This window comes from Mustela nigripes, unplaced genomic scaffold (genome assembly GCF_022355385.1).
Source record: "Mustela nigripes isolate SB6536 unplaced genomic scaffold, MUSNIG.SB6536 HiC_scaffold_76, whole genome shotgun sequence".
NCBI classification, from domain to species: domain Eukaryota; kingdom Metazoa; phylum Chordata; class Mammalia; order Carnivora; family Mustelidae; genus Mustela; species Mustela nigripes.
In genome coordinates, this window is record NW_026739491.1 from 3584640 (window position 1) to 3611189 (window position 26550).

Consider the following 26550-nt stretch of genomic DNA (forward strand, 5'->3'; position numbering starts at 1 on the left):
AAGTGATGGGGCGCCTGGGTGGCTCAGTGGGTTAAGCCGCTGCCTTCGGCTCAGGTCATGATCTCAGGGTCCTGGGATCGAGTCCCGCATCGGGCTCTCTGCTCAGCAGGGAGCCTGCTTCCTTCTCTCTCTCTCTGCCTGCCTCTCAGTGTACTTGTGATTTCTCTGTCAAATAAATAAATAAAATCTTAAAAAAAAAATACTGAAACTTAATTTTATTTCTAAATACCAGGAACAAAGTTAGAAAATAAAAATACAAAGAGATACCATTTACGGTGACATAATAATATGACATTCCACGAAAAAATTACAAATCTTTATTGGGAGATATTAAGCAAGATCTTTGTAAATGTAGAACTAGGGTATATTCATAGGTTGCAGAACACCACCCAGAATGAAAATAAAAAAGAGATTGCAGAACCCAGTATTGGAAAACTCTCATTTCTTGTGAAATCTGATCTGTGGATTCAATGCAATTCCAATTTTTTAAACATCACAAGCTAATTCTGAAATTACATGTTAAAGGCAAGAATGGCAAAGATACTTCCGAAGAACAGATGGAGGACATGTCTTTCCAGATTATCAAGACTATTTAATGCCATGTAGTGTAATTAAGAAAGGGTGGTGGTATTGGTACAAGGATCCACAAGGAGTGCCTTGTATACACAGGCACTCAGGAGAGGTGACAAAGCAGATCAATAATGAAGTACTTTTCACTTCCCTTCGTCTTTCCCTGGTGCTAGAAGAGCCATCGTTAATTTATCCGAGTGTAACTCTCCAGTTAACCTAACCATTTACTCCATGAAGGCAGGAAAGGTGATGCGAGGTAAGAATGTGATATTACCTTTAAAATAGCCATAGTATTGAAGATGATGGTACATAAAGTCTTCATAGGGATCGGGAAGAGTCTGTGAAAGGAAAAGCCCAATCAAGCAGGAAAGTCCTTTCAAAGAATACTGAACTCTTAACAAAAGGCACACAAAAATCTTTGCAAAGGACAACAGTTCTTGAGTTGGCGAGGACTTCTGTAAACAAACCAACTGAAAGACATTCATGCAAATTATTCTATCTTGGGGATCAAGATCTCCTGCTAGAAAAAGGTGCCACCAGAATATACCTTCTGCTCTAGTAGTATTGGATTTCTGTGGAGTTCCTGGAGAGGGGGGTGTACCGACCTCCTGCTTTAGCTCTGTTTCCAATGCTGGGAACATGTTCCTTCTGCACGGTATGCTGAAGACAAGTCTGTGACACCGGCATCCAGCCACAACCCCTGCCCAGTTTCCAGAAGGGCAGCGGATTACACAGAAGCTAAAAAACCAGAACAGGACAACTGAGAGGAAACAAAACAAAACAAACAAACAAACAAACAAACAAACAAAAAACAAAAAACCCACTGCCGATTTCCCCCCACCCTCCTCCACCTGCGCGGCTCTGACGCGACTTTAAGAAACCCTGTCTCCCCGGCCAGTCCAGCCTCGTAAACGTCCAAGCACTGGGCTCCTGGTTCCTACTCTTGAGGGCCCGAGGCATACCTGAGGAATGAGGGAGGGGGGCTTGTCTTCCAGTCTGCGCCTCCTGAGGCGCCGGGCCCCTTGATGCTCCCATGCTTCCCTCTCGGAGGAGGGAGATACCCCCGACCAGGACGCGACAGGAACGTGAAAGAAACGGGGATGGAGGGATCCGACCGAGGTACCTCAGAGTAGATAAAAAAAGAAAGGTCACGGGCCCGGAGAGCGGGCCCTGAAAATGGAATTCAGGGGTTCAGGGCTTCCTGGTGCCGGGAAAAGTGGTGAGGGGTAGTTTCCCTGAAGAGTCGGAGAGGAGGTGTAGAGATTTCCTAGGAGGGCGGAAGGAAGGGTGCGACCGCCTCCGCTCCCCGGCCGGTCTGGGGCAGCAGGGGTGTGCGCGACGCCTGCGGCAGCAGAGAAGCCTAAGCGAGGCGGGAGGCCACCGCACAGCAGGGACGGCTGCCGAGCCTCGCAGCGCTCTGAGAACACGCTCCCGGCGCTCGCACGCCACAGCTTTCTGCTAGGGTCCCGGTAGCCTAGCAACCTCGAGTCGGAAGCGGGAGGGCAGGACAGCGGGACTCTTCCGGGGAGCGAGGCCCCGCCCCCGGCGCCTGCGTGTGATCTTGGGAAATGTTCACCAGTGCGGCCAGACCCGTTTTTCAGACGCACTGCTCCTTTCAGGTCATGTTGCAGCCCCGCTTCTGGGGCATCGAAATTGGATTGGTGAATACAAGGACAGCTAGTGGTCCATGAAAATATTCCGAACTTCCTTAAGCATGTTTTTTGGCTTGGGCTCAGGTCGCAAGATCAAGCCCTGCCTTGGCTCAGGTTCCCGGAGTGTGCATAGGATTCTCTCCCTCTGCTCTTCCCGTTTGTGCTCTCTAAATATTGGGACTCTGGGTGGTTCAGTTGTTAGGCGTCTGCCTTTGGCTCAGGTCCTGGGATTGAGTCCCAAACAGGGTTTATTGCTCAGCGGGAGCTTGCTTCTCCCTCTGCCTGCCACTCCCCTTGCTTGTGCTGATAAAATCTTTAAAAAAGCAAAAAATAAATCTTAAAAAAAAAAAAAAAATCCCAAACTTCTTTGCTATTCCTTAGCCTTAGGTTAACTGTCAGGTGTTGCTCAAAGGGAGCAGTTTCTCCTCTCCTTTGAAGTTGTAATCTCGACACCCCATAGATAGTTTTGAAAAACACACATTTTGACCATCAAATTGTCAGACTTCAAAGTGCTCCATTCTGTTAAGATAGTAACAAATGGGGGCACCTGGGTGCTCAGTCATGATCCCAGGGTCCTGGGATCGAGCACCACATTGGGCTCCCGGCTCAGCCGGGAGCCAGGTTCTTCCTCTCCCACTGCCTCTCCGCTACTCAAGTTCTTTCCTTCACTCTGCTCTCAAAAAAAAGAAGATAGTGACAAAGGTACTGGTGCTCTGCAGCAATTCCTACAAGTCTAGAAAACTGCTAGATAGTTAAAGCAAAAGCTTTAATTGCTAGTTGGTAGCCTTTATTTCTACAAATTTGCTCTACGCAAATTACAAGTTTGTATACAAAATGTCACCCCAACACCTGCATAATGGTAAAAAGAAACCCAACACACCAGTATACGTGACATGGAGTAGGTAAAACTTCCCACTTACATGCATATAAATAGATTGGAATAAAATTCAAACTATTAATTGTTGTCTTTGGTTAGCTTTATATGAACATAACCAAAGTAGAGATTACCTTTATAATCAGGGGAAAAGTCCATCTTCAAAACCACATAAAATCATTTCCAGGATTTTAGGTCAAACATTAGCTAATATTATAGAGTACAAGCTCCAAAATACAAGTCTTAGCACCTTCTAGTGCCAAAACCCTGTTTTCTCACCCTGTTCCCACCACCACTCTCACTCCCACTGACTCAAGATCCTGTGGCTCTTCTTTTTCCTGAGAGCTTCAGTGTTCACACATGCCTTCTGCTGTATTTAGAAGAAAAAAAAATTAAGACTGGACTTAAAACAAGTCTTGATTACATAATCATGAAACAACAGCCTTGAAAGAGCAAAAGGATAACCAATCAGAAGTATAAAAAAAGCTTTATTAGAGCATATATACAAATTTACAAGGCCAGAAACTGGAGAAATACAAACAGCTTTAAAACACAATTTGCCGTTTCTTCAGTTTAAAGTGACTTTTACCTGATTGTGATACAATAGAAAGTACAGAACAGTAAACTGCTTTTTAAATACTGGAATTTTATGGAGAGTACATTCACATAAAAGGGAGGTGAATTTTGGAATAAGATGAGACAATGGAGACACATTAATACATACAGTGGCTCTTGTTACATTTACTGCCACACATATGAGAGGGAAATCCTCAAAATTAAAAAGATACGAACACCTGCTGCTGCCTGTATTGAAATTTGAATAATGCCACTGGTGTATGTGAAATGACTGAACTACCAGTTCTAGAATTTTTGAAAAAGAGATCTCTAGAGTGTGGCGGTCTGTCAACACAAGAGAAACACCTCGATATACCTCAGCACTTCAGGGGTGGCAGGCTAGAAGAGGTCAGAGATTCAGATAATCCCAGTTAAGCAAAACAGAATACAGAGCTGCCTTCTTAATTGCACTTGTTCTGGATAGAAGTTAATGAGAGAGAGCCGCACTAGGAACTAAATGAGACTCTATGAGACAGAAGATCCTTCACTTTTTGTCAGCGAGTGCTCTGCTGAGGTATCATACTCCTGAATCACGTGTTCCAGATCGATGAGGTTAATGTACCTGATACAATGAGCTTGCCAGAGTGAGAATAAAGGCAGCCATGTCAAAGCGTTCGGTCAACGTCACCCTTCAGCAAAACAGAAACATTACATTTCGTAAATGTGAAAACTCTGCACGTGTATGCTTTTGCCCAGGAAATTCATATGCTCTCCCTCTTAACATTTATAGTTTATTGACAACGGTAAAACCGATGAAGACTCTGAACTGAACACGAAGAAAAAGATCAGTAATAAAAAAAAAAACAAAAAACAAAAAACCCCACTCCCCCCATAAAACTATGTGTTTGGAGCCATTTTTCTCCTCTTCAGTCTTGCTCGCCAATCCTCAGGAAGCGCTTCAAAATTAGCATTCCTCTCTGCCATGCCACTGTGAAAACAACACACAGATTACTTCACTGGCAAGAAAAAGTAGGAAACTGTTCACAAAAACTATTACGTGACACTGAAACTCTGATCTTTGTTTATGAATGTGCTTCAAGTTTCTCAACTAGGTACCAATATACTCTTCATCAAATTTCTGAATTCTGATGCATCAAAGACATACACACTCTCTCTATAGTTTCATGAACACGTAAGTATGTATTCACTTTTATCTACCTCCTGTAACCATTAAAGCCACACTGAAGGAAAACAATTCTTGTGAAAGTTTATCTTGGCCCCGAAGAGGTTCAACTCTTTAGGAAAGACGTATTTTTTTTTTTTTTTTAAGATTTTATTTATTTATTTGACAGACAGAGATCACAAGTAGGCAGAGAGGCAGGCAGAGAGAGAGAGAGAGAGAGAGAAGCAGGCTTCCTGCGGAGCAGAGAGCCCGATGCAGGGCTCGATCCCAGGACCCTGAGATCATGACCCGAGCCGAAGGCAGCAGCCCAAACCACTGAGCCACCCAGGCGCCCCAGGAAAGACGTATCTTAACGCATCGTCGGAAACCTTTGGATTTTGAGGTTCTCTTTTTAAAAAATTTTATTTATTTGACAGACAGAGAGATCACAAGCAGGCAGAGAGGCAGGCGGGGGCTGGGGGGTGAGCAGGCTTACTGCTGAGCAGAGAGCCTGATGTAGGGCTTGATTCCAGGACCCTGAGATCATGTCCTGAGCCGAAGGCAAAGGCTTAACCCACTGAGCCACCCAGGTGCCCCTGAAGTTTTCTTTTGAACAGTTTTATTTTTAAGCAGTGATACCTCATGGCTTATTCAAGTATTTTCAAAACAGCCTGAGCTCAGATTCTATTCTTACAATAACCACAATGGATGCATTGAGATCCTTTTATAAATCTAAAATAATAGAATCTCTGCAATTCCCTACCTATCTCGAAAGTTTGCTATGTCATCATTATAGGAATTAATCATTACTCAGTTTCCAGCAATACTAAAAAAAGACAAAAAATTAATAAGAAAACCAAATAATGGAATCATCTACAAGAATGAGGCAAAAGTGCAATGAACTGTCACTTAGTGCACCCTTAGTTTTCTTATTGTGTTGCCCCAAAGAGTATACAACCATTCAAGGAAGTAAAGTCTGGAGGCAACATCTTCACGGTCTCCTTCCTCTCCAATATTACTATTTTAAAAAAAAAAAAGATTTTATTTATTTATTTGAGAGAGAAATCACAAATAGGCAGACAGGCAGGCAGAGAGAAAGAGGGAAGCAGACTCCCTACCAAGTAGAGAGCCCAATGTGGGGCTGAGATCATGACCTGAGCTGAAGGTAGAGAGAGACGCAACCCACTGAGCTATCCAGGCACCCATATTATTACTATTTTTTAAGTAAGCTCTATGCCCAACATGAGGCTTGAACTCACAATCCCAAGATCTAGCAAACGAGCCAGCCAGGGGCCCCTACCCCACAATTATTAGACCAACTAGAAGATAAATGCAAACAAACAGACAGTGGCATTGGACATTCTAATTATGATGGTAAAACTTTTCGGGTAAGAAAAATTTCAGACTATGGATATTAAGAGGACCATATCCTAGAAGAATTTTCTCAAATTTGAGATTGATGAATGAACAGTGTATTTCTAAGAAGAAAAAGGAAATACAATATTCTCACTAAAAAGGAACAACAACAGGGACGCCTAGGTGGCTCAGTTGGTTAAGCAGCTGCCTTCGGCTCAGGTCATGATCCCAGCGTCCTGGGATCGAGTCCCACATCGGGCTCCTTGCTCAGCAGGAGACTGCTTCTCCCTCTCCCTGCCACTCCCCTTGCTTGCTCTCTAATAAATAAATAAAATCTTAAAAAAAAAGAGAGAAAAAAGGAACAACCAGAACTATCTCATTTCCCTAAAATTACATATAACAAGAATCTTCCAGATTTTATTATGCTGTATGCTATGATTTATTTCATAGGGTTCTTAAGGAGACAAGTGCTAAAAGGAGGTATGTAATAATTGGATAAATGGACACTTTAGAAATAATATTCCTTACAATGACCATTTCAATTGGTAGTTATGTATCTAAAAATAAAAAATGTTTTGAGTTATGAAACAAAAGATGGTGATCCTCTTCCAAATGTTTTCATTGATGTTGCAAGTGGGAGAACCAGAAGTAATAAGCTAGAACCTAACTGAGACAGATGTGAAATAGGTAGTAAGACTACTTCTGAGTATATTCCAGGTTATGTATGACAACTGAATGATTAGTTGCATTCAAAGAATGTTGCTCAGTTTCTTTACTCTATCTACCCTCAGAACCAGAAAAATAAAGAAAAATACCTGGGTTAGCTATGTTTCAATTCTTACCAAATCTCTAATGAAGTTTTCTCCCCTTCCCTTTTTAAGTCTTTTTTTAAAGTAAGCTCTGTGACCCAACATGGGGCTTGAACTCAAAATCCCAACCCCCAGATCAAGAGTCCCATTCTCCACCGACTGAGCCAGCCCCCCGTCCTTTTAACTTCTGTAAATTATTGTAAAATAATTTTTTAAAAAGTTATAAAAGCGTCTATTGGGTCTACCTGGTAAAAGGGGATCTGTTTTTCCTGGTATGCTCAGAGTTAAAGATGCTCCTTTGCTTAAGAGGAACAATCAGTAGCATAAAGTGTTAAAACCTTGGTATTTCTAACTTTGAAAAAGGGTAAATCATAATTTTTTACGGGGAAATAAACATTACTGTGAATTATGAACCTTTAGCTAAGTTTGAAAAAAAAAAAACCCAAAAAAACAAAAGTTAAGGACTGTGATTCAAAGAATATGACGACTGCTCTAAAACCATCACCACAACCCACTCTCATCTGTGGTTTCTTTTTACCTGACCAGCTGCTGCTGTTTCCACTCTTCGATTCGCTTCTGTGCAGTTGATTCCCGGTCCTCTTCACTAGAACTAGAGTTCTCCTCTTCATCTAACTCACGTTGGATACTCTGCCACTTCTTTACCAGAGAGGGCATTTTGGTTTTACTCTTCTTTGCCTAAGGTTAAAGGTCAAAAAGAAAATAATATATAAAATATGGAAATGAGACCCATGTAAGATCAAGATCTCTTCTTAGATCCAAGGAATAAAGGGACTTTAAAATCAAAAGGACAGGGCGCCTGGGTGGCTCAGTGGATTAAGCCAATGCCTTCGGCTCGGGTCATGATCTCAGGGTCCTGGGATTGAGTCCCGAGTCGGGCTCTCTGCTCAGCAGGGAGCCTGCTTCCTCCTCTCTCTCTCTGCCTGCCTCTCTTCCTAACTGTGATCTCTCTCTGTCAAATAAATAAATAAAATCTTTGGGCGCCTGGGTGGCTCAGTGGGTTAGGCCGCTGCCTTCTGCTCGGGTCATGATCTCAGGGTCCTGGGATTGAGGCCCACATCGGGCTCTCTGCTCAGCAGGGAGCCTGCTTCCACCTCTCTCTCTGCCTGCCTGCCTCTCTGCCTGCTTGTGATCTATCTCTCTCTCTCTGTCAAATAAATAAATAAATAATCTTTAAAATAAAATAAAATCTTTAAAAAAATAAATAAATAAAATAAAATCAAAAGGACAGAAAATAAATCCATTTAAGTTCTTGTCAAAAATCTCTACTAACTATAAACTTAATTACTGCTTGGCTGAAAATCTAAAAACTATAAAAAAAAATCTAAAAACTAAGTATGTTTTTATTAAATCAGGTCAGAAAACAAAATTTCCTTTAGCCTCATTATTTTATGGAATTCAAAACTGTTGCCTTTTTTTATTTTAAGATTTTATTTATTTATTTGATAGAGAGAGATTATAAGTAGGGAGAGAGGAGGAAGCAGGCTCCCTGCTGAGCAGAGAGCCCGATGCGGGACTCGATCCCAGGACCCTGAGATCATGACCTGAGCCGAAGGCAGCGGCTTAACCCACTGAGCCACCCAGGCGCCCCAAAACTGTTGCCTTTTATCTCAACTCAGAATTACAGTGTTTCCTTTGGCAAATTTTAAACAGATGCCCGGTTTACATCAAGTGAAAAACAGCTGAGAAATAAATGGCCAGCTTTCCTGGAAAGAGCAACATAGTCAATGGCAACAAATACTAAAAAAGCAAGGAGATACATCAAAATATTAATAACATCAGTTCTAAGAGGAGTTCTTATTTTTCTTCTTTTGGCTCATCTTCATTTTCTAAATCATCTAAAATAAATATGTACTTTCATAGTAAAAAAAAAAAAATCCTGGTGATACTTACAAAACTGTACCTGCAGATGTCCAACATGGTTTGCTCTATTATCACCTTCAGGCCTCTGATCAATGGCACTCTAGCAAAGAGGCCTTCCCTGACCACCCTATAGGAGACAACACCACCTCCCAAAGACCACTTTTTGTCCTCTAACACTGCTTATTTTTTCTCACTGCATTTTAAGCACCAAATATGCACATACTTGTTTATTTGTCTCCCCGTTCCCTCTCTTCTCCAGCCCTCCAGGAGGGAATCTCCACAAAAACAGGATTTGTTTGTTTGACTCTCTACTGAATCCCAAGCTTCTAAGGAGAATGTCTGACAAATCATATGCATTAAAAATATTTTATCCCTGTATTTTGAAGAGCAGCAGAGCTGTGTCTGAAGACCTGACCAGGTCCCACACCATAAGCACGACCAGCAGGCACACAGGTGGTAGGTGTGAATACCTGCTTCTGTGCTCACTCTGGACTGGATGTGGGGGCCCAAACTGTTTTTCCAGTCTGCCCTTGTGAGACATTTCTTGTCTTCAAAAATCTGAGAAAATAAGTTTCATATTTTTAGTCTTTCTTCTGTTATGTAGCTCCCTGGTAACTCAATACCCTATTTGGACTGTAACTTAGAGTTCTTAACTTTCTGGGGGAAATGAGTGCCCATCTGTTGTGCAGACACCTTTAGTTCCCACACACGTTCCCATGTTCCAGTCTGTCCTTTCACCTGTGATACAGGCTCTCACACTGTATACACCCCCTTCCTGCAAGCTCCAGAACAGCCCACTCTGGCTTAGCAGGGAACCAACTGAGTCAAAAGTAACATGAACTAGGGGCGCCTGGGTGGCTCAGTGGGTTAAGCCGCTGCCTTCAGCTCAGGTCATGATCTCAGGGTCCTGGGATCGAGTCCCGCATCGGGCTCTCTGCTCGGTGGGGAGCCTGCTTCCTCCTCTCTCTGTCTGCCTCTCTGCCTACTTGTGATCTCTCTCTGTCAAATAATAAATAAAATCTTTAAAAAAAAAAAAAAAAAAGTAACATGAACTAATAATGGTCACATGAACACAGAGGGCTCAATGAGGTATCATCTTTCACTGAACATTGGCAACCATGATTAAAGAACAAAGCTCTTGGGGCGCCTGGATGGCTCAGTGGGGTAAAGCCTCTGCCTTCAGCTCAGGTCATGATCCAGGGGTCCTGGATCGAGCCCCGCCTCAGAGTCTCTGCTCAGCGGGGAGCTTGCTTCCCTCCCCCAACTCTGCCGGCTTCTCTGCCTACTTGAGATCTCTGTCAAATAAATAAATAAAATCTTTAAAAAAAAACAAAAAACAACATAGCTCCGGGTAGAGTTACTCTTGTTTCATTTTGACTTCTATTGGGCTTTGTGAAAAAAATTTTTTTATCCCGTGATTCCTATCAGTCATGGGAAAATTAGTTATGTTTTAGAAGTTTATTGCCAATCACAATCAAAACCATGGATATAGAGTTACATTGGCTGTTTAAGCACATTTTCACAGGGGAACACTGAAGTCAGATGAAGAAAAACTGAATGGTTAGGACTTATTTTCTAGTAAGCTGTACACAAAACTCTTTAGCAAAAAGACTGAAAACTGGGGCGCCTGGGTGGTTCAGTTGATTAAAGCTCTGTCTTCGGCTCAGGTTGTGATCTCAGGGTCCTGGGATGGACTCCCTGCTCAGCTGGGAGTCTGCTTCTCCCTCTGCCTCTGCCCCTCCCCACCACTTGCGCTCTCTCTCAAATAAAATCTTAAGGAAAAAAAAGATTGAAAACATGTATTTCAAATATTCCCGAACATGAGGCACTGAGTATTTTATATATATATATTTTAAAGTAGACTCCATGCCCAGCAGGGAGCCCATCTGGCGCTTGAACTCATAACCCTGAGATCAAGACCGGGGTTGAGATCAAAAGCTGTATTCTTAACCAACTGAGCCACCCAGCCGCCCCTATTTTTTTTTTTTTTTAAGATTTTATTTACTTATTTTAGAGAGAGACAGCACACACATGCAACGCATAAAGGAGAGGGGCAGAGGAAGAAGACAGAGAATTCCAGGCAGACGCTGCGCTAAGCACGAAGCCACACGTGGAGCTCAAGTTCAGGACACTGAGATCATTACCTGCACTGAAACAGAGAGTCAGACACAAGTGACTGGGCCACTCAGGTGCCTCCATTTTATATTCTTTTAAAATGGCCTATACACAACAAAGAGGCCATCATTTGTTTCAATATTAAGTATATAAAAATTATACATTACCAAGTTAGAATTCTGGATTTTTCAAGACCACAGAAGCATGACTGGCTAAAAAATTACTTACTGCAGTAAAAGAGGCAGAAGCAATTATGTCTGGTGGGTCAGAAAAAGGGTGTCAAGGAAGGCTTCAGAAGATAAATGATTCCCGAGAACTGGTTGTTCTAACATTTCATTGTGTAAAGAGCAAACAGTATTGGGACTGGTGGACAAAGTAAAGGCAGGGAAGTGGTAAACAGTATTTTGACTCAGGAGAGCTGTGTATACTTTGGTGTAGAGCTTGACATTGGTCTACTTTACACACTGTCTTGTTATTATTGACTGCTCTAATATTCACTTCATGTCCAGGTAATTTCTATCTGAAAAAATGGTACCAAGTTGGACAAATGGTTTAATCTGGAAACATTAACTATTTTGTGTGAATGTAGAACCCATTCAAGATTCTTTGAACCACTGTAAGGCAAATGAATTTGCCCTGTTAATCCTCAAAGCAAAAGATTAAAGTTGAGGTAGAAGAGAAAGTGCTAACACAAAGGACAAAAGCTGATGAGAAAGTTGGTTTTTGTTTTTTGGTTTTTGTTTTTGCAGGGCACCTGGGTGGCTCAGTTGTTAAGCATCCACCTTTGGCTCAGGTCATGATCCCAGGGTCCTGGGATCAGCCCTGTGTAGGCTCCCCACTCAGCAGGAGGCCGGCTTCTCCCTCTTCCACTCCCCCTGCTTATAGTCCCTCTCTCTCACGGTCTCTCTGTCAAATGAATAAAATCTTTGGGGGGGGGGGGGGGAGAAAGAAAGGAAGTTTTTTTGGGTAATCAGGACATTCAAAGTGGCCATGTGACATGACATCAGAATGATGTCTCCAAACCCTGTTTCCTCACAGAAACATTACTGTAAACAAAAACTGACTAAAATGGCTTTATAGGAACTCTGGAAATGAACTAAAGATCTACAGCAACCAAGAGAACACTCAATCAGAAGCCCCACACTTCGGGTGCCTGGCTGGCTCAGTAGGTAGAGCATATGACTTCTAATCTCAGAGCTTTAAGTCTGAGCCCCATACTGGGTGCAGAGATTATGTACAGACAAAATCTTGGTGAAAAAACAAGTAGTTTAGTAGTAGTGGTAGCCCCACTCAAAACAATAGGAAATTCTGTGGCTTGTCTGTTTGCCTATGTGAACCACCCTCTCCCACATGGTTGGGGTGAAATAGCCAATTCTCAGTTCCCTCCTTTAGGAGGGAAAGAAAAGAATGGAATGTTCTATCCTGGCTGTGGCTGCCTGAAGGACTGGTTTCTGTTAACTGCCTAACTGAGAGCTCAAGTAGGAATGGCAGTATGTTTTGCTGGATTTCAGGCTGGAAGCCATGAAAGGCAGTGGCAGGTATTATGGCATGCGAAAACCATGTGGAAACTGCAGTCATGTGGACACCTGGAAGCAAGAGATTAGGGGCAGAAGAATACTATACAGACAGCATGTAAGGCTCCTAAAAGCAGGTGTGAGACTCTCCGGAAAATTAAAATTAAAATTCAATGTATACAGGGGGATGAGAAAAAAAGGAAAGCATAAATCCAGGGAATACAAATGCCCAGAAAAGGCCCAAAAGATCTTGAGCCTTCGTACAGGGCTCATTAATGAAGTTCTTTCCACAAATATAGCAAGGCTACAAAGACTGGGAGACAGAGTTGTTTTCTCAAATGCCTAATTTTCAACACAGGGAAAAAAAAAATCACAAAACTAGGAAACTAGGAAACACACCCATTCAAAGGAAAAGAAAATTTCTAGAAACCAACCATAAACACATGCTGAAGACATACTAGACAAAGACGTCAAAACAGTTGTCTTAAAAGTGCTCAGGGGTGCCTGGGTGACTCAGTTGTTAAGTGTCTGCCTTCAGCTCAGGTCATGATCCCAGGGTTCTGGGACTGAGCCCCATATTGGAATCCCCACTCAGGAAGAAGCCTGCTTCTCCCTCTCCCACTCCACCTGCTTGTGTTCCCTTTCTGGTTGTGTTTCTCTCTGTCAAATAAATAAATAAATAATCTTTAAAAAAAAAAAAAAAGAGTATAAAATTAAGAAAAAGAAAAGTTTTAAATGTGCCCCAAAAGCTAAAGGAAAACACCAGCAAAGAACTAAAGGAAATTAGGAAAGTTATACATAAACAAGATGAGATTATCAACAAAGAGATAGATATTAAAAAAAAAATCCAAAGCAGATAAAAATTCTGAAGTTGAAAAATGTGAACTAAAAAATTCATTAGCTCAATAGCAGACTCTGATAGGCAGAAGAAAGGATCAGTAAAATTCATGGTAGGTCATTTTATTTTTTTAATTTTTTTTTTTTTTTTAAAGATTTTATTTATTTGACAGGCAGAGATTACAAGTAGGCAGAGAGGCAGGCAGAGAGAGAGAGAGAGGGAAAGAGGCTCCACACTGAGCAGAGAGCCCAATGCGGGGCCCAATCCCAGCACCCTGGGATCATGACCTGAGCCAAAGGCAGAGGCTTTAACCCACTGAGCCACCCAGGCGCCCCCATGGTAGGTCATTTTAAATTACTGAGTCTGCGGAGCAAAAAGGAAAAAGAATGAAGCAAAGTAAACACGGCCTAAGTGACTTATAATACACTCTTAAGTGGACCAACATATGCATTATCGAAGTCCCAGGAGGATGGAAAGAAAAGGGCAAAACTCAGTTTAAAAATAGCCACAGGGTGGGACACCTGGGAGGCTCAGTTGGTTAAGCCTCTGCCTTCAGTGCAGGTCATGATCCCAGTGTCCTGGGATCAAGTCCCACATCAGGCTCCTTGTTCTGCTAGGAGCCTGCTTCTCCCTCTGCCTGTACTGTCTCTCTGAAAAATAAGTAAACAAAATCTAAAAAAAAAAAAGCTAAAAAAAAAGCTAAAGGGTGCCTAGATGGCTCAATCACTTAAGCATCTGACTCTTGATATCAACTCAGGTTTTGTTCTCAAGGTCATGAGTTCAAGCCCCATACTGGGCTCCATGCTGGGTATGGAGACTACTTCTAAAAAAAAGTAGGGAGTAGGCTCAGTCAGGCTCCGTTGTTAAGCTTCTCTTTTTGGCTCAGGTCATGATTCCAGGGTCTGAGAACTGAGCCGTACATCAGGCTCCCTGCTCTGGTGAGCCTGCTTTTCCCTTTCCTTCCCTGCTGTTCCCCGGGTTGTGTGCTCACGCTCTGTCAAATAAATAAATAAAATCTTTAAAAAAAGTTTTTAATTACAAAAACAAAAGTGAAAGGAAAAAAAAATAGGCAAAAACTTCCCAAATTTAAGACATGGATATACATATCCAAGAGGTCTAAACAAACTTCATGTGGTATAAATCCTAAAAGACCACACTGTGACATAACTTGTCAAAAGCCAAAGAGAATCTAAAAGCAAGGGAAAAAAAAAAAAGTGACTTGTCATATACAAGGGATCCTCGATAAGATTATCAGAGGATTTCTGGCAGAAATGACATAGGCCAGGGCGCCTGGGTGGCTCAGTGGGTTAAAGCCTCTGCCTTCGGCTCAGGTTATGATCCCAGGGTCCTGGGATCGAGCCCCGCATCGGGCTCTCTGCTCTGCAGAGAGCCTGCTTCCACCTTTCTCTCTCTGCCTACTTGTGATCTCTCTGTCAAATAAATAAATAAAATCTTAAAAAAAAAAAGACATAGGCCAAAAGATAGGAGGAGGATATATTTAAAGTGGTGAAACTAAAAAAAAAAAAAAAAAAAAAAAAAGAAGCAGCAGCCAATTCAGAATTCTATACCAGGCGACACTTTCCTTCAAAAATAAGAAAAAAATGTAAGATGTTCCCAAAATTAACAAAAGCTGAGGGAGTTCCTTACTGCTTGACTTGCCTTGTAAAAAATGCTTAAGGGAGTGGAGTCCTTCAAGTTGAAATGAAAAGATGCCAGAAAGTAACTAGTCATACAAATATATAAAATTTTCTGGTAAAGGTAAATACATGAACGAATATAAAAACCAGTATGATTATGATTTTGGTTTGTAACTCTACTTCTTACTCTTCTAAAAATTTAAAAGGCAAAGCATAAAAATAATTTTAAAACTACATTAATGGGTACAATATATAAAGACGTAATTTATAACACCAATAATGGAGTGGGGTGCAGCTATATAGTTTTTTGTCTGCAGTGCAGTGTATTAGTTTAAAATAGATTATTGTAACTTCAGCACATTATATATAATACCCACACCACAAAGAAATAAACATAGAATATATGCAAAAAGAAATGACAAGTGAATCAAAATGTGTCACTGTAAAAAAAAAGTCAACTAAACACAAAAGGCAGCAATTAGAGAAGAAATGAGGATAAAAAGCTTTATAAGATATCTACAGAAAACAGGTAACAAAATGGTAGTAGTAGGTCCTCCCCTTTTAGTCACTACTGATAATAAATTTGTCATTTACTGATCTAAACAAAATTCTCCAATTAAAAGTCCCATACTGCCAGAATGGATGTAAAAAAATAGAATTGTGGGGCACCTGGGTGGCTCAGTCAGTTGAGCGTCATGACCTGAAGGCAGATGTTTAACTGACTGGGCCACCTAGGTGCTCTAAAAAAAAAATTTTTTTTTTTTAAATTTTGTTTGAGAGAGAGACAGACAGCATGAGAGGGGAAAGGGTTGGAGGGAGAAGCAGACTCCCTGCTGAGCAGGGAGCCTGAGTCGGGACTTGATCCTAGGACTCCAGGATCATGACCCAAGCAAAAGGCAGTCACCCAACTGAGCCACCTAAGTACCCTAAAATATTTTTAAAATAGAAACTTAGATTTACTCTACCTTATCTTTCTTTCCTTTTTTGGTCTTCTCAGGTGGTGGCACTTTGGGAGCTGGTGGTGGTGGTGGAGGAGGAGGAGGAGGAGGAGGTGGTGGTGGTTCAATAATGGCAGTGGTAGGCACAGCACCTCGGGCTTGGACTGGCTGCAGTGTGGGAGCAGTCACTGCCATTGGGACAGAACATTCCGTGTAGCTCATAATTGCAGAAGCTGATGCCAGTCCTAGGTAATTTGACTGCAGGCTCATTCCTCTGGCCTGATGACCCATTCCTGTTGCTGGATGGCTAACTGATAGTGCCTGGTGTCCAATCCCTGCAGACTGGTGTCCAATCCCTGCTGCCTGGTGACCTAACACAGAAAACATAAAACAAGACTGTAAGAAGGATATTGTGACAAGCAAAAACGAGGAAAAGACAGAAAAGAGAACTGGGGGTTAGATCACCATGAAATGTCAGTACACCTTTTCCTCAAAAAATATAGCCATAGGGCACCTGGGTGACTCAGTTGGTTAAATGTCTGAGTCAGGTCATAATCTCTGGAAGGTGAGATCAAGGCCTGCACTGGGCTCCACACTCAAGCAGGGAGTCTGCCTGAGGATTTCTTTCACTCTCCTCCTCCCCAACTCTCAACTAAATAAATCTTAAAATATATGTGTGTGTGTATATATACACACACACACACATATATATATATAGATTTTGTATATATATATATATAGCCACAGGAGCACCTGGGTGGCTCAGGCAGTTAAGCGCTGGCCTTTGGGTGAGGTCATGATCCCAGCATCCTGGGATTGAGTCCCACACTGGGCTCCTTGCTCAGCTGGGAGCCTGCTTCTCTCTCTGCCTGCTGCTCCCCCTGCTTGTGCTCTGACAAATAAATAAAATCTTCAAAATAAATAAATAGATAAATAGATAGACTGACTCTTGATCCTGAGTTCAAGAGTTGCATGCTCTACCAAATAAGCCAGCCAGGCACCCCCACAGTACGGTACTTAAACATCAAAATTACTAAAGTCATATAAGTGCACAGAAAACAATCTGGAAGGATACACAATAGTTTTCCGTAACTAGAAGAAATATACAGAAAGAGATTTTTGTTTTTGTTTTTTAGTTTTAAAGATTTTATTTATTTGACAGAGACTCAGCGAGAGAGGGAACACACGCAGGGGGAGTGAGAGAGGGAGAAGCAGGCCTCCCACTGAGCAAGGAGCCTGATGCGGGGGTTGATCCCAGGACACCAGGATCATGACCTGAGCTGAAGGCAGCCGCTTAATGACCAAGCCACCCAGGTACCCCTAGAAAGAGTTTTTAAAATGAAGACTTTGGGTTGCGTGGGTAGCTCAGTGGTTAAGTGTTGGACTCTTGATCTCAAGGTTGTTGAGTTGAAGCCCCACACTGGGCTCCACACTGGGTGTGGCATCTATATAAACAAAATAATGAAGTGAAAAGCCTTTACCTGACATCCAATCCTGAAAACAAAGATATAACACACTAAGGAAAACATTTTAATCACAAGGTTTACCTGCAGCTATAGCTGACTGGCTGTAGAGTACCGGAGAACTACCAATGGTAGCTGATCTCTGAACTACTGCAGTACTAATTTCTGTAGCTTTTCTTTTTACTGCTTTAGTGGAAGGTGAACTTGAGACAGTAGAGTCAACTGAACTCTGAAACAAAGAGAAATCTAGTTAGTGGCTGAAAGTTCTGATTAAACGTCCTCTTCTAAAACAAAACATGGTGTCAAATCATGCCCCAGTCCCCAGAAACTCTTCAGAATGCCAAACAGTACTTCTCACCTGGCTAGTTACAACTGTGGTTTGTGTCGAAGGTTTCAATGGAGTATCCTCCTCTGTTCCTGGGGCAGGAGGCTCCTCGCTTCCCTCATCCTCCATCTCTACCTCCTGGATCTCACCATCTTCTACAGGAGGAGGGGGCGGGGGAGGGGGAGGAGGGGATTCTGGGGGCGGAGGTGGAGGTGGTGGCATTTCCAAAGGTAATGGAGGTTGAAGCACAGGCACATTTGACTGAAGGAGGGTCCAAAATGGAGTAAGTGGCATGAGTGATGAAGAAGAAACTTGGCCAGAAAAGGACTCTTTACAAAGAGAACCTACAAAAACAAACAGGAGTCAGGGCAAAGGCAAGACAAAAACTCTGTGGCTTACATTCGCACCAATGTTCAAGTGACTAGTGAGACAAAATCAGACCCACAGGCATCTACTCTACAGTGAGGTCACTGAAATATTAAGCAATTCAGTTCAAAAATGACTACAATGGAAAGATGAATTTATGCACCTCCCAGTTAGTACTTGCCCCAGCAATATTATATACTAGTTTTGTTCTTTGGGTCCAGATTTATGGATGAATAAATGAAGCATACCACATCAACTCAATGAGCAATCTGGTCATCTGACCCTGATGTTTCTTATTTCAAACATTCACAGTTTCAACATATACAACTAGAAGAAACACTCTGGGTCTTTTTTACTTCAGAAACGAAGAGGGGAATGAATAATGTGCATTTACAATGCTGATTCCATGTTATTTTATTTTTAAGCGAGCTAGATGACTGATTGGGAATGACCCAGAGAAGCACTCATTCAAAGCAACTGTTCTGAATTCTACTTATTTTAATTAATTTGAGTTACTAGGTTTTAAAAATCCATCTGCAAGGTGCTCTTTGTCAACTTTATCATTCCTTTGCACCTTTTAATGAGTTACACTTGCTGAATCACAGCAACACAAATCAAAAAGGGCAATTTTTTTGTAATGAGAAAAGGGAAATTTAGAACAACAAATCTTCAAGGTACATGATAACGAAGGCACACATGAAAAAGGTGTTTGAAGACCCAAAGGATGTGAAATTGAAGCTGGAGTCTGAGTTAAAAAGAAATTATAAGTAAAAAGCTGCAGAATCAGTTCTCAAATTCTGCAAAAGCCAGTTAATTCTTTTCCTTTCTCTCCTGGGAAAAGCTTTAAGGGTTAAAGAAAATAGGAGGATATACTTACTTGTAGCCTTCCCCATCCCTCTTTATCGTCAATAGGGAAGTTTCACAATATATGGGACTATTAGATATATATCCCAGGAATGCTGAAGGGAATTTTCTCCCTAAAAATCATAGAATTTAGGAGTAGAAGAGACATGAGAAATCATCTAGTTCAACTCTCTCATTTCAAAGGTAATGAAACCCAGGAGGAAAATGATTGCCTAGGATCATACAGCGCTCAGTGGCCAGGTCTGACTCCTAGTCTAGTGCTATTTTACCAAGAAGTCCTGGTGAAATGACAGAGGTCTACGAGCTTTAGAAATCACAGCTAGATAAATCTCACTTCTCACAGAGTAGAGATCCAAATGTAATCACCTGTTATATATTTCATGGTCAAAAGAGGTGGATTAAATAAGGGTGCTATTACCAAAGTCTCTCAACAAGGATAAAACCCATTACCTTGGTTGCCCCAAAAGACACCACACTGGTTCTCAACAAGGTAAAACCAAAGCCACCATAAACCATTTGGCTTTTAGGACAGCTTTAGTTTTTATGGAGCAGATATATAATATATTTTTGTAAAAGATTTTAAAAGGATGATTCACAAAATTCACTGTAATTATTTTGAGAAGTTGACTAAAGGAAAAGAGTGCTAAAAAAACAGTCACCAGAAAACAAGAATGCAGTTTTCCCGCTAAAAGACTTCAACTGCCTCATTTGACATTTTTAAGTGGTCATATCTTTTTTTTTTTTTTTTTTGTATTTGGTCATATCTAATAAGAATTTACACACTAACTTTTAGATGAATAAAGTCCAGGTATGACCAAGCAGTCTACTATATTACGTAATAACAGAATATCAAGATCACATCAGAACCCAAGAAAATAAATTCTGAGAATTAATAACTTAGCAAACTTCTAAACTTTCAACAACATCTGGTAGATAAATTAGCAAGTCAAATTTTACACTCTCTTCTAAAAGCATAATACAATATAGATATGCTTATGATGATAATGTGCTGCTACACAAAGCAACTCAAGGAAATATAGGTTCAAATTTAATAATGTGGTTTACAACCTCCAGCAAAGCCAACCAGAATTAGTTAAACTTTGTGTAAATATGCAATAAACTAGACTTGATAAATTTAGCAGCAAAAAAGCAGCATTTCTGGTTAATATCTGAATCCCATATTAAGTTGCTCAAAACAAAAGCTGTATCTTAATACTGATAATTATCTCCTTTAGCTTAGACACAAAAAACTTTAAAAATATCCATTTGAATATCCAGGATGTTCTATTGCATATTGCTTCTCTTTGTTTCTAAATATAACCCAGTTGGTATATTTTGCCATTTAAGGTAAGATTTAAGTCTAAAGTTCAAGGAGAGATTAAAGGTAAACACAGCTTTTACTATACACTATTAAATTTGAAAACTACAAGTTTAAAACAGTGTGGAGACACAAATTTTTAGCTCTTCAACAACTTTTTTCTATGCATCTTTGTTTTTATTTGAAGGCAGGCTTCCTTTACTGTTTTCCTGTATTGCTCCAAAGAGAAAACTTTTGCTTAGTATTTTGAACCAAGAGGACAGTTTAACAATTTAAAGCAAGAAGTTATTATACAAAAAATTCCATGGACTTCTGAAAAGCAGCTAAATTTAACATAAATGACGAACATTTTAGATATCACTTGTCTTTGGAGACAAGATGTTAAATTTGAACAATGAACAAGGATTAAAAAATGAACAGAACTTGGAAACTTCCTTGCTCCGAACAATGTAGTAATTTTTCTCTCAAAAGATGGTTTTAACCACTGCTGAGATGACAATGACAACAGAATATATTAAACCTTTATATGCTTAAACTAGTAATCAGAAATACTCTCAAATCCCAAAGACCTTAGTGTAAGATTTGGGTTTTACTTAAATCAAGTTGATCAAAGTTTTAGTGGCTCTCATTAAAGAGGCTTAAGAATATAAGCAGGATTATCAGTGGCTTTTTCCTACAGCATAATTAGTTTTGTTTTAATCAGACAGGAATGTCTCCAAGTCTTCCCTTTACCATATGGTAAACTGTGTTTGTTATCAACAAAAGGAAAAAATAACTTTTAAGTCTAAGGTGTTCAGAGAACACTTAAAGAATTAGTAATCCTGGAATATTCAGCTCTGCAACATACAAGGGACATCAGACAGTGCTCAGGAGTAGTCTTCTTCCCAGAACTACATCAAGCCTCTTCAGTTCACTAACTACTAAAAAGCAAACAAGTGATAAAACCAACTTATGAGACATAGCTATCTTTGCTATTGAAAGGGGGGGGGATCAAAAGAAAGTCTCTTTGTGAGAATGTTAGTAAAATACTCTAACTTGAGAAAATATATTTCTGAAATACGAAGTAAAATCAAAATACCCTTTGCTATGTGCAAAATTAGCACTGTAGCCAAATGTGGCTTTTTATTTAGTGATCTGATAATTACCCCTAGGCTATTTAAGAAATCAACAAAATCATTTGGTAACACAACCACTTTCATTTGGTACATTATCAGAACTTTCTGTTTGGGCTCAGGGAGCCAAATAAATACAGAAGAATCAGGGTGCCTGGGTGGCTCAGTCACTAAGCATCTGCCTTTGGCTTGGGTTATGATCTCAGCGTCCTGGGATTGAGCCCTACATGGGGCTCCCAGTTCCATAGGAAGTCAGCTTCTCCCTCTCCCACTCCCCCTGCTTGTATTCCCTCTCTTGCTATCTCCCTCTCTCTCTCAAAGAACTAAAATCTTTTTAAAAAATAAGGGGTGCCTGGGTGGCTCAGTCATTAAGCGTCTACGTTCAGCTCTAGTCATGATCCCAGGGGTCCTGAGATCGAGCCCCCATCACGTTCCTTGCTTGGCAAGAAGCCTGGCTCTCCCTCTCCCACTTCTGCTTGTGTTCCCTCTCTTGCTCTATCAAATAAAAAAATAAATAAAATCTTAAATAAATAAATAAAAAGTATCATTTTTGATAAGCAGAGGACAAAAAAAATCAGCTCTTCACTCCCTAAGTTACCAACAAATTCCATGTCTTTATCTACAAAAGGTTTATTCTTTTAAAAGCCAAACCATAGACTCCTACTTTATTTGCTATTATTTTAACAAACAGCTACCCGTTTTTCAGATCAAAATGGTTGCTAATCATAGTACTGACTATGCTTCACTATTCACTTATTTTTGTTATTCTAAGAACAGTGGATCCAGAGGGAAAGAAAAAAAAAAATGCATCTTCTTCCATAATGCAGAAATCAAGCCACTTCTCTTCAGCGCTCTCAAGATTCTCAGAGAACTAAGGAGCTGTGAAAGCCGTTTTTTAAATGTATACAACAAACGTAAGACCTCTATAAAAACTTTAAATGGGTTCAGAGCCCTCCTGATCATTTTATACTAGAATACTGTTGGCAATTTGCACCCCATCTATTATTTTGCTTATCCGAAACAATGGTCATAGTTTCATGCCATTTTGTCAAAACATTTTAGCAACCATACAAAACATTTTAGCGACCATACGACCATACGTACTGGAATGGAAAAATGAGGCTACAGTATCAACAGACTAAGCTTTCTGTAGAATGGCAGAACAAAAACCCCATTATCACCTCCACGCAGATATTGACATTTCAACTACTAGCTCCTTAACATTAATTTGCATTCCTGTTACTGGATACACAGTTTTGTCTGCAGACATGGGACAATTTTTTGTTGTTGTTGTTAAGATCTAATTCACTTTATTAAATGAAGCAAGAATCAGGAAGCATCCCATTTAAAAGTAGAAGGGAGCACCCATGGGACACTTTTTAAAAAATATATTTTATTTATTTACTTGACACTGAGAGAGGGAACACAAGCAGGGGATGTGGGAGAGGGAGAAGCAGGCTTCCTGCTGAGCGGGGAGCCTGATGAGGGGCTCGATCCCAGGACCCGGGGATCATGACCTGAGCCGAAGGCAGATGTTTAATGACTGAGCCACCCAGGCACCCCTAGGACATTCTTAAAATCAAAATATTTTGGCTCATCATTTCACATTTCAACAAAGTCTGAAATTAATAGTATGCTGATTTCCAAGTAGTCACTGCCTTAGTTTTCTTCAGAATTAACTTGCAATTTTATGTCAAGTCACTATTTTTTAATAGAAACTTTTGATTTATTTCCTTCTTTTATGGTATCAACTAACACAAGTCATTTTTTTCCCCCAAAAGTTATTTCTCTCCAAATTAGTACAGGGTAAATTGTCCCACCTGTGGAATTCTCCGATGATTCTGCAGAATTTGATTCAGTGCCAGTTTTGTCTTTCGAAGTCTGTTTAGGAAGAGTCTCGTCTCTACTTTCTTGCGCTTGGCTCTCTTCCTCCTCCTCCTCACCATCTGGAAACTCCCACTGAGACTCGCCCGACTGTTCGTTTACATAGAAATATCGTCTATGATCCCTAAATTACAAGAAAGAAAACACATGTTTTAAGACCCATTCTCCTACAAAGACACTTCCATTCGGTCCTGTCCCAGGACAGCAGTCTGCTCTCACAGGGACGAACCTCTTCTTAACGGACTGCTATTCACAAAGGCAACAAAGAGCTTTGACAATTGAGAATGAAGAACCAACGATAATTCAAAGCTATTTGCACTGCCAGCAGCTCTGTGAATACAGCCCTGAGCCCTCTCATTCCAACAGATGACTTAGAAAACACCTCTCACACTTTTTTTTTTGCCAATGCATAACAGGCTTTCAAGTTGCATTAACGAAGGGACTCAATATCCTAGAACACTAATTTCCCTTCCAAAGAAGAGAACAACGAAGTTTGCGAAAGGTGACTCTTCCCCTCTTGGACCGTGGAATTCACATTTCATACTCTTGATATCAAACACAGTGAAAGCTAAAGAGAGGGAGAGGATCTGGGAGCTGAAAAATAAAAGAGCAAAGATTTCAAATAACGAAAAAAAAATCAAGAAAAGCCAAATATAAAAAGAAATATTTTCATCTGACCTGCTGGCAGAAGATAGTAATCTTGTTCTTCATTCACATCTTCAGGCACGAAGCTTTCCTTAACTTCACCGAGGTTAATCAGGAGTAGTTGCTTCCAGAGGTCCTGTAAAGCGCACAGAGCTCTCGCATGCGCTTAACCCCCAAGCCCGCCCTACTCCGTGCAACAACACTCTGGAGAGTAAAAACCAGCTTTGTCCATCTTGGGAAAAAATCCGTTACATGGAACACTTTAAACATTGCTTTTTGTTTCTCCGTGTGGCTGGCCCAGACTCTGTAAGTGCTTGCGGTGCTTTGCCTGCCCAGCACCGCTAACCGCAGCTGCTCTCAGTCTCCAGACAGGCTGTCATGTCGTCAGGTGGTGGTGATCACAAATCATGTCTGAGATGTCAAAGGTGAAAGGTGAAAAGGGGAGAAGAGTGCGTACCTGTCCCAGTGGCAGGACCAGCCTTTAGGAGTGGCGTTTATTTCATACTGTTTTAGTTGTTCTGCTGCATCCTGAAGTTTTCGTTTAAGGTAGTTTCCATTAAGAGCCCCTTCCCTCCAGTCTGCAATCCGAGTCTAGAATCAACAGAGAAATAAGTTAAAGACTTCTTGTTACGTCAAGAAGCAGAAGTAAAAGGGATATGTTTTCTGGTCCATGACTGTACTGCTATACTCTCACAAAAAAACAGAGAACACCAAGAAACAGAAACAAAAACAAAAAACAAACCATCTTAGTTTCATAAAAAATCTTGTTTGCTCTGCAGAGTTGTGAAAAATGAGACTGAACTCCAATACCCCAGTACTTTACACTGTCAACTCTCCAGTACCTGAAAACAAGTAGCAGTTTTATTTCCCCCTTTGGACAGTAAAATTCCCTAGCAATTTTACCTTTGTTTGGTAGATAGCTCATTCAGTTCAGTAATATTCTTCATCAAAAACAAAAGTTCAGTCCTTAGGGAAGTCAGATTCCTACAGGAGAACTTCCTTACTAAATCGTAACCTGCCACACTGTAAACTATGCAGGGGACAAACAGGACTCAGAACTTTTTTTTTTTTTTTTTAAAGATTTTATTCATTTACTTGGGGAAGAGAGAGCGAGCAACCACGAGCAAGGGGAGCCGCAAAGAGAATAGAATTCCCACTGAACAGGGAGCCCAATACGAAACTTGATCCCAGAACCAAAGGCAGACACCCAACCAACTAAGCCACCCCCAGAACTTTTCTTCTTAACAGATTTATAATCTCACAGCACGTACAAAGTCTTTCAACATGACATGGCCTCATCTGATCACTATCAATAGAATTTTGTCAGAAAATGGGTCTATATTAAAATATATGCCCATTCACAGCCAGTGGTGCATGCGACTCTTGACCTCAAGGCCTTGAGTTCCAGCCCCACAAAGGGCAGAGAGCTTACATCTTAAAAAAAAAATTTTTTTTAAGTTTATTTATTTATTAGAGAGAGAGAGAGAACAAATGGGGGAAGAGAAAGACAAGCAGAGTCGATGCTGAACAGAGCCCAATGTGGGGCTCAATCTCATCACCGTGAGATCATGACCTGACCCAAAATCAAGAGTTGGATGCTTAACTGACTGAGCCACTCAGATAGTTCCCCGCCAAAACATTTTTTTTTTAAATAAAATATACGCCTATTGAAGGTGGTATCAACACACATAAAATCTCCGTATTTACCTCCATAATTATGTTTTGCTTTAGCTAATACACAGTTTTATTTCCTGGGTTGGTGGTTCAAATATGCACCAATGTTAAAAATTTTAATTTATGGGGCGCCTGGGTGGCTCAGTGGGTTAAGCTTCTGCTTCAGCTCAGGTCATGATCTCAGGGTCCTTGGACCAAGCCCCACATTGGGCTCTCTGCTCAGCGGGGAGCCTGCTTCACCTTCTCTGCCTACTTGTGATCTGTCAAATAAATGAATAAAATCTTAAAAAAAAAAAAAAAAAAAAAAGACTGCAAGCTTCAAGAGAGACAGTTTAAGAAAAAAATTTTTTTAAATTTAGGATTAAGACAAGACAGACAGGGGACCTGAGTGGCTCAGTTTGTTAAGCATCTGCCTTTGGCTTAGGCCATGATCCCAGGGTCCTGGGATTGAGTCCAGAGTTGGGCTCCCTGCTCAGCGGGGAGTCTGCTTCTCCCTCTGCACCCCCCCCATTTGTGGTCTCTAATAAATAAAATCTTTAAAAATATAAAGTAAAACAAATGCTTCACACATACAGCATTTTAATCAATGACCAACTATGACCCACTGGAACCAAAAATGGCTAAATTACCTCAGTTTGTAGAAGCAGCACATGAAAGTTGGAGATGGACTGTCTATTAATGCCTAGGAATTCAAATTTACTTGTCAGGGTATTTGCCAGTTCTCCAATCTGAAACTGCAATGCAAGAAATGAAAAAAAGGAAGAAATAAAATTGAATCCGCAGTTATTTCCTTTATTATGTAAAATCATTTAGTTTTCTTAAATATGCTAAAAAAAAGGGGTCTGCCTAGAAACAGCCCTTCTTACACAGCTGCATCTAAGCAAGTTACGTAGAGAAAACAAGATTTTAATTTAAGTAAACAAATTCACATAACAAGCAAAAAATAATGACAAGTCTAGAGAAATTAAATGTATACATACTCTCAGACAACTCAGGAT

At 40.7% G+C, this 26550-nt stretch overlaps 2 protein-coding genes across 5 annotated transcripts in view; both read right to left on the reverse strand.

Annotated features, from left to right (window-relative positions):
* LOC132008268 (cytosolic carboxypeptidase 2) overlaps positions 1–2112 on the reverse strand; it is a 23494-nt gene extending 21382 nt beyond the window's left edge. For all 4 annotated transcript variants that reach the window (XM_059386811.1, XM_059386810.1, XM_059386809.1 and 1 more), the window contains exons 1-3: positions 1533–2112; positions 1176–1308; positions 845–908 (exon numbers count right to left, since the gene is read on the reverse strand). In XM_059386811.1, the coding sequence (XP_059242794.1) occupies positions 845–908; positions 1176–1211 (100 nt within the window). In that variant the 5' untranslated portion in view covers positions 1212–1308; positions 1533–2112. The remainder of the gene's footprint in view (positions 1–844; positions 909–1175; positions 1309–1532) is intronic.
* Positions 2113–3564: 1452 nt separating this feature from the next.
* Positions 3565–26550, reverse strand: part of LOC132008266 (formin-binding protein 4) — a 41039-nt gene continuing 18053 nt past the window's right edge. The window contains exons 10-17 of the mRNA XM_059386806.1: positions 26182–26286; positions 24336–24469; positions 23170–23357; positions 17723–18033; positions 17449–17593; positions 15929–16272; positions 7517–7674; positions 3565–4639 (exon numbers count right to left, since the gene is read on the reverse strand). Of these exons, the coding sequence (XP_059242789.1) occupies positions 4549–4639; positions 7517–7674; positions 15929–16272; positions 17449–17593; positions 17723–18033; positions 23170–23357; positions 24336–24469; positions 26182–26286 (1476 nt within the window). The 3' untranslated portion in view covers positions 3565–4548. The remainder of the gene's footprint in view (positions 4640–7516; positions 7675–15928; positions 16273–17448; positions 17594–17722; positions 18034–23169; positions 23358–24335; positions 24470–26181; positions 26287–26550) is intronic.